The 8,074-nt window shown below is 53.5% G+C and overlaps 1 protein-coding gene across 1 annotated transcript; it reads left to right on the forward strand.

Moving 5' to 3' along the window:
• Positions 1-328: 328 nt before the first annotated feature.
• On the forward strand, positions 329-6,792 carry ICMT (isoprenylcysteine carboxyl methyltransferase). Its single transcript, XM_072975525.1, has 5 exons — positions 329-619; positions 1,453-1,541; positions 2,477-2,646; positions 3,424-3,641; positions 5,642-6,792. Exons 1-5 carry the CDS (start codon positions 425-427, stop codon positions 5,822-5,824), a joined length of 855 nt encoding a protein of 284 aa, XP_072831626.1. The 5' UTR covers positions 329-424; the 3' UTR covers positions 5,825-6,792.
• Positions 6,793-8,074: the final 1,282 nt, after the last annotated feature.

An 8,074-nucleotide genomic window follows, 5' to 3' on the forward strand; every position in this document is an offset into this window, starting at 1 on the left:
CCGAGAGCCAAAAGGTGTCAGTTTCTGGGAGGACCGCACGGGGCCGACGAGGGCGGGGTCCCTTCAGATTTCACCGGACAGGGACATTCTGGAGTTTGGGGCCGACTCCTGGCAGACGCCGGCGGCGACTTCTCGGCCCAGGACCCGGGCGCCCCGCGGCCCCGGCCGCCACCTGCCGCTCGCCTCTCGGACTGGGTCAGGTGTCCCTTGGGGACGGCAGGGCGGGGCCGCGGGGCGGGGCGCTCCCGCCAAATTCGGGCCCCAACCCAGCCGCGCGGCAGTATCGCGAGAGCTCGCGGGCGGCGCGCAGGTCCGGGCGGCTGCCCTTCCCGGCCGGCGTCGGCGGCGCAGTGCGCAGGCGCGGCGGGCGGGTTTCCCCGGGCTACAGCCGGCGCCAGCGCCTGCTCGTCCGCCGCCCTGCGCCATGGCGGGCTGCGCGGCGCGGGCTCCGCCGGGCTCCGAGGCGCGCCTCAGCCTCGCCACCTTCCTGCTGGGCGCCTCGGTGCTCGCGCTGCCGCTGCTCACGCGCGCCGGCCTGCAGGGCCGTACCGGGCTGGCGCTCTACGTGGCCGGGCTCAACGCGCTGCTGCTGCTGCTCTACCGGCCGCCGCGCTACCAGGTTCGGGCCGGGCCGGGCCGGGGCGAGGACCGGGGCCGGGGCGGGGGTCAGGGCGAGGGTCGGCGGGCCGGGCGCGGCGAGTGGGCACTGTCTTCCGGGTGTCGAGGTCTGGGTCGGCTGAGAGCCCGGCCCGCGAGAGGGGCTGCCTCCCCCGGCCGTGTTCTTGAGCAGCATCAAGTTCAGGTGGCAGGAGGAACCCCTCCTCTCCAGTTTGGGGGGGGCGTGGGGCCCCTCTACCTGGAAGAGTGGGTGGGAAACTGCAGTTGGTGCGATTCAGCATGTGCGGCTGATGCGCGTGGGGCGGGGAGTGAGCGGGCCCACGAGTTCTTTTATGTAATTTAAGGTGTGGAGAACTACCTGCTGTCAAGTCTGAGGTCAAAGGCCCCGCAGTTACGTGCAGGGGGCTGGGCGCAGAATCCCGGGTGCCCCGACCCGATTCGCTGCGTGGACTTGAGAGAATCCGGCCAATAAGCTAGGTTTACGCAGTTTTCCCACAGCCCAGAATAACAATAATCATAAGTAATGGTAGCTGCAACTTATGTAGCGCTTACTCTTAAGTGTTTTACGTGGGTAATCCTCCGAGGCGGGTACTGTTGGCCACCCCCGTTGTGTAGATGGGGAAACCGATGTCCAGAGAGGTTAAGTAACTTCCTAAAGGCCACAGAGCCAGAGAGGGGCGGGCTTGGGGTCGGAACCCGGGCAGTCCTGCTTCACCCTGTTAATCTCTGAGCAAATTGGCTCTCCGTACTTGCCAGTGGCCTGCTTATCCCAGGAAGTGGGATGTGTGCTCTGAGAACAGCCAGGTGACTGAGCTTCTTTTGGGTCCGTTTCAGATAGCCATCCGAGCCTGTTTCCTTGGCTTTGTGTTTGGCTGTGGAGTGCTGCTAAGTTTTAGCCAGTCTTCTTGGAATCACTTTGGCTGGTAAGGAGTGCTTTGGAAATGATAGTTTTGAGGTGAGGGTGGGTGGATCAGAGGGTCAGGAGGGATGTTTCTGCACCCCTGGCTGGCTGGCTGGCTGGCTGGCTGGGGGCTATTGAGGGTTCTAAGGAAATGAGATCTCTAGCGTCCACCTAGATTCCCACATCTCGGACCTTGACAGCTTGTGCCCATTGGTTCCTTCTGCTGCAGGTGGAAACAGGTCTCCCTGGCACCCTCCCCATAGGCGCTCTGCAGCTGCAGCCCATTGAGTAATGTGACCAGCCCTTCCCAGAAGAGGGTGCAGGTCCTCAGTGACAGGAAGGGGCAAGGCTCTGGCTCGTCTTCAACAGGCCTTTTCCGTTTCTATTAGGTCACATCTAGTGCATCCCCCACGGCCAGTGTAGGATTTTTCCCTACACTATGATTTCAGTCCCTTGAGCCTTCTAGTCCCTGACCTGGATATGAACCAGTGGCTTCAAGGTAAAAAGCTTTATCTCCTATTATCAGTACTCTGAGCCATCTAATCCTTCTTTGCCAGAATTATTTCAGTTTTTTGAATTTTTGTATTTGACATACATCACTACTTTATTTTGATATTTCCCTCTTTCATGTTTTCCTGTGTGTAGTGTCATTTTTTTTAAAAAAAGGCTGAAGGCCCATAATGCCTTCCTAGCCTATGTTTTTTTTTTTTGTTGTTGTTGTTTTTTTCCCCCCTCCTGTGACATGCAAAAACGCGGTCCCTTTAAAACCCCACTTTCTGCAAACCTCAAGGAGTGATGGATGCTACATGTGGGTGCCTGATGTCCACTCTCAGACAGGTGACAACAGGACCTCATCATAGAATTCAGGGACAGTTCAGACCAAATCTGTACTTTGACTTCTGGCTAAGTTGGTTCCCTTGCCCCAGCTTACCTCTCTTCCGTTTTGGTTTTAAATAGGTACATGTGCTCCCTGTCACTGTTCCACTATTCCGAATACTTAGTCACGGCAGTCAACAATCCCAAGAGTCTGTCCTTGGATTCCTTTCTCCTGAATCACAGTCTGGAGTATACAGTAGCTGCCCTTTCTTCTTGGATAGAGTTCACACTCGAAAATATCTTTTGGCCAGGTCAGTGTGCCCTACTTACCCTTCTGGCGGGGGGACAGGTGGCTCCCACGGGGTGCCTGAGGACAGTGACGTGGGTGCACTTCTCAGGTCTAATCTCCCAAGTGACTTTCCCCAGACCTCTGTCCTCACTAAGCTCTTTATAACGGCCAGGCTCTGCTTGTGAATTCTGCTTCTGGATTTTGAATGGAGGACACGTTGACCTTTCGCTTTAAGCCCTGAATAACGTAGTGCACCATCTAACGTGAAGCCCCAACTTTTGATAAAACTAATCCCAGTTTTATAGTCAGGAGATTTGGATCTATTCATTTTCTGTGTTCTTGTGAAGATTTCATTAGCAAAAAACCATTGCATCTGGAGCCCACCCTCACACCGAACTTTCCACAGCAAGTTAAAGAAAGTGTATGTAGTTCCCAGGATTTGGTAAAGGGCTAAGGCAGGAAACGCTGGCTCCACCTCTGCCTCACTTAGCTGACCTTGTCCCCAAAGGCAGGGTGGGAGCGTGTGGCAGGGCAATGTGGACTGAGAGCCCATCAGCTCTTTGCCACGAGGCTCTGACTGCGCTTTGGGAGCTTCAAAGTACATGGATGGACAGCGCAACTTAGGGGAGTGTGTTTTGCTTATAGTTAAATTTTAATGCGATGACAAGTGCTGGCTGCCCACTAGCATGTTTTCTAGTGTTCCTATATTTGGGAAAATTGGTTCATTTTAAGCATCTAAAGGGGGAACCCAACAATCCGGGGTCTTCACTTCCCATTTGTCACCTCATCTCCCTGGCAGAGCTGAAGCAGATCACCTGGCTCAGCACCACGGGGCTGCTGATGGTGGTCTTTGGAGAATGTCTGAGGAAGGCAGCGATGTTTACAGCTGGTTCCAATTTCAACCACGTGGTGCAGAATGAAAAATCAGAAACTCACACTCTGGTGACCAGCGGAGTATACGCTTGGTTTCGGCATCCTTCCTATGTTGGGTGGTTTTACTGGAGCATCGGAACCCAGGTATAGTATCAGATGCAATACTGGTCTCATTTAAAGTTCTTTAAAATGTGTTTTCAATTGACGTATAATTCCCATACCATTTCCAAGTGTACACTTCAGTGGGTTTCAGTGTATTTACAGAGTTGTTGGTCCTCTTAAAGAGGTACAAGGGTTCCCTGCCGTGTTTCCAGTGTTAAAGCCAAAAGAATTGATTTAGTTCTTAACTTTCTTTTTTTTGCTGTATACTTAAGATCTGGGAGTCCTAAACTTGTAAACACTTGGTGAATCTGGGTGCAGTCACTCCATCTGTCGTGCCTCTCTCCTGCCTCTTTACCCTAGATCTGGATCTGAGTTACTCAGATCAGTGGGGTGAGGGCCCTCTGCCACTCCCTAGGCAGCTTAGCTGGTTTTCATTAGAAGCTGCTGTTGATGAGGTCAGGGTCATGTGTCAGGCTGAACATGAGTGAAGGAGGCTTGTTCTGTCTCAGGCTGCAGATCGAGCCGTGTTTCTTGACAACTGTCTCTGGAGTCTGTTCTCTTAGTCCTAGAAGGTCTTGGCCAGAGAATGTGCATAGAGCTTAGAAGACTCATCACCTGTTTGGGAAAATCCATTCTGGGCCCCCAGGCATCCCACTGAGGTTCATGGTGCCTGGGGACGCTCTAGTGACCCCAGTGGTATGGTAGGGGTAGGTTACTACACAGCATTTATTTTGAAACTTGCATTTTTGAAACTTAAGACTCCCGTACTGGCAGTCACATTCCCTGGGAACAAACTGATTGTAGTTGAATCATGTAATTTGCCGTAAATGCTAACTAATAAACTCAGCGCTCTAGGACTAAAGAGTTTTTCATACCTCTTGGACCATAGATCTTTTTACACCATGACCCAGCACACACATTTGTATAAAAACGGAATAAATCTTTCCTGGAACAGACATTTACCCTTACTGTGTACACAGCACTCTGTTTTCTATCTTACTGTTATTTGTAAAGCTGTTTATGGTGCACTGAATTGATTCCATGGCTCCGTAACAGGTTGTGGCCTGAGATTGGGAAAGCCCGCTACAGGGCACGCTGGAAACTGCCCGTGTCTGCCAGCCGTGACGGCTCAGGCTCTGGGGTCACTGGCTGGGCCCGTCCTGGCTCTGACACTCACCGACTGGCCTCCCTCCCCTCATGAGTTCAGTGGGGACAGCGGTGCTCCCGCAGGCTTGCTCTGGGGGTTGAATGGCTTGGTGGTGGTCGTGATGAGCTTGGCGTGTGTTGGGAACACAACAGGCGCTCAGTAAACTGGTGAGAATGAGAAGGAGGGGCATGTGCCTGGCCCTCTCAGCGGAATCACCCACCTGGGGAAGACATGCGTCCCGAAAGGGTCCACCGGAGTTGGGGGGTTGTGGTCAGTGGGCTCCCTGAGCTGCGCAGAGGAAGTGGGCCAAGGAGCTGCTTGCCCGGGTTCCAAAGCCATCCTGGGGAGATGTGGTTTAGGCCTTGGTGGAGCAGGGGCGCAAGCTGATGAAAGAAGTGGTTTGGGCAGCTCAGCTGGGTAGCAGTGTGTTGAGTACACGGGAGCCTGTGGGGGCCGGGCAGCTGTGGGGTTGGAGGGAGCGCGTCAGGGTGTATGTGGCCAGGACAGGAAGGAATGTGCTGGGAGCCCCTCGGGAAGGCGGTGGTGCATGGAATTGGGGATTCATACACTGAGGTGGGGGAGGAGTTGCTGTCACCCCTACCTGAGGGTTGAAATCCAAGAGGTTGATCTTTCTTTTTAATGTTTAGGTATCAGGTAAGAAGAACAACAGAAAAGCATATGGAAAAAAAAGAAATGGTGATGAATGTTTAGTTCTGTTGTGAAAGTGATGATGTGATTTTGGTTAGTGGCGCCCTGGCCCTGGCGCTCAGAGGTAGCATTTGGAGAGTCTGTCAGGCACTTTCCCTGTGCGTGTGGGAGAGCCACAGAGGCCGCTAAAGTTCACGGAATCGAATCACACTGACCTGGACCCCCTAACCTCGTGTTCCTCCGACAGGTCATGCTGTGTAACCCCATCTGCGGCGTGAGCTACGCTCTGACCGTGTGGCGATTCTTCCGCGACCGGACAGAAGAGGAGGAAATCTCACTGATTCACTTTTTTGGAGAGGAGTACCTGGAGTATAAGAAGCGAGTGCCCACGGGCCTGCCTTTTATAAAGGGGGTCAAGGTGGAGCTATGACATGCCGGGGGCGGTCCGGGTGGGGCCGAGGGGCCCCTGACTCTGCGTGGCCTGGACAGAGCTGCCTCCTGTCGGCCACTCTGCAGAGTAGATTTTCTTAATCATTTTCTATGTCACCAGTTACTGTTCTGGAATTTCACTCAAGACCAAGTGGTCAGAAGGCCTTAGGACCAAAGGACCCCCTCCCCCCTCCCCACCACCCTGGAGCAGCCTGTTCTTGGGCTGCATCAAGGCAGGACGGAGATGAGAGATGGACAAGGAGGAAATAGCAGCAATACTCAGCAGCGCCCTCCAGACACGCCCGGGGCGAGCCCAGGCCGCACTCCGCCCCGCAAGACCCGCCATGCTAACCTGTGACCAGGCCCCTGGGAGCGGTGTGAGGCTCCTGCAGCAGGAAGGGGTGCACGGGCATCAGTGCTTCTTAGCGTTAGAGACACATTCAGAATCCTTACTTTAACCGAAAAACAAACAGCACAGCTTCAACCTCCTTTCTCTCCTTAAGTGCATGAGCATCTATACGATTTTAAAGACACTTCCTTACAAGGCACTTTGGCTCTTCATAGATCCCATCGTATTTACAGATCTATTTTTTTAAAATAGCAGTATGAACTCAAAGGGGACTTGGTTGGTGTGTGAGCCCCACCTTTTAAAGTTTGGCAGAAAGGCAGCGTGGATGCCCCCAGATGACTCGACCGAGGCTGCGCGTTACCAGGGTCCCCCAGGCCAGGGGTCTCCCGTGGCGTCTCTGGGGCCCTGGCTCCTGCTCTCCACTAGGAGGGGGCTGTCCCCAGTGACAGGCATGTCACAGATGTGTCATTTCTTCTTTATCCAAGAAATGCCTCCTGGATGCCTGCTCTGTGCAAGGCCCTGTTAAACATGGAGAAGTGCTGCTCTCTGTCTACCTGGGGTTTCTTCTTATGTTACCATGGCTTGTGTTTTTGCGTTTCAACTTAAACGTATTAACCATCGATTTCTCTGTTCTGTTCTCAAAATGCCATCGTCCCTAATGCCGTTTCAAACCGTCTTTCCCAGAGGGGCTTGAGTATATACACAACCACGAAATTTAAGCAAGTCAACTCATGAGAAAAATAGAGATGTAGTCAGTACTTTGTCAGGTTCGGGGAGAGTGGTTGGCTTTGCACGTCAGACGTGTAAGCTTTGAGACCCTTGTTGGATTCTGGACCAGAGAGGAACTTGGTGTCAGCGTGAAGCCCTTCCGTGCTGTCGTTCCACAGTGGCCCCCGTGGGGCATGACTCTGAGGCGGTGTCAGCCCCAGGCTGTCACGCGGTCCTGCCACACTGCGCCACATGGCTTTCTAGGAGCCACTAAACCTTTCTGTGCCTAGACCCCCTGCTCTGTCAAAGGGGGTCAGTACCACCTACCTCACAGGGGTGTCGTAAAGACTTAGAAGAACAATGTCAAGCATTTTTAATACTGAGGTGAGAGATGGCAGAAATGAAACCAGTACTGCACGAGTCACACAGAAAAAGGACAGCACGTGATTCGCTGTACCAGACACTGGAAATGTGTGTTCAAAAAAGCATTTTACCAACTCGGACTATTACTCATTTCTAGATTTCATGGCCTAATTAATTTTTTCATTATTATGTATACCAAAGAGGTTTACGGGTTCGTTGGTGACTGGTATGGCCCCTGCTGGTGTGAGGACTAGACAGACTTGACCCTCGACCCTCTCTGGGGTCTTGTGGGCAGACTGGCCTGGGTGGCTGCTGGAGCCTTGGTGGCTGGTTCCTCGTCCTCATATGTCAGCATGCACTTCCTCTGTCTGGAGACTCGAGTCAATTCTAAACTTGTTCTCCAGACTGCATAGCGAAGTGAACCCCACGTAGGATTGCAAAACGGAGAGGGTATGCCTTGGGTTTAGGCGACTGTCCCCAGCTCTTTGAGGGAAAGTTCTGTGTCACTACATTTAGCAGGATTGGACCCAGCGTTCATGACCACTGAGGGCCACGAGGTCCTCTCTCTACCAGGTGGAGAGCAGCTGGTGGCGCCTCCGGCGTTGTGGACGGTGAGATGGAAGGTGTTGGTCTGTGTCCCTCCTCCCCCAGCCACGCAGGCCCTCGCATTGGCAGTGAGACCCGTGCACCACTTGGACTTGATGTGCTTTAAAGAGCGGCTCTAGAGCCTGGTTTGTCACCCGGGGGGAGGTCAGCACTGACTCGGTTGGATAACACGTGAACTACTTCGGGGCAGGATTCGGCAAGTGATTGACTTTCATCCAGCACTGA

This window comes from Vicugna pacos, chromosome 13 (assembly GCF_048564905.1).
Source record: "Vicugna pacos chromosome 13, VicPac4, whole genome shotgun sequence".
Lineage (NCBI taxonomy): Eukaryota > Metazoa > Chordata > Mammalia > Artiodactyla > Camelidae > Vicugna > Vicugna pacos.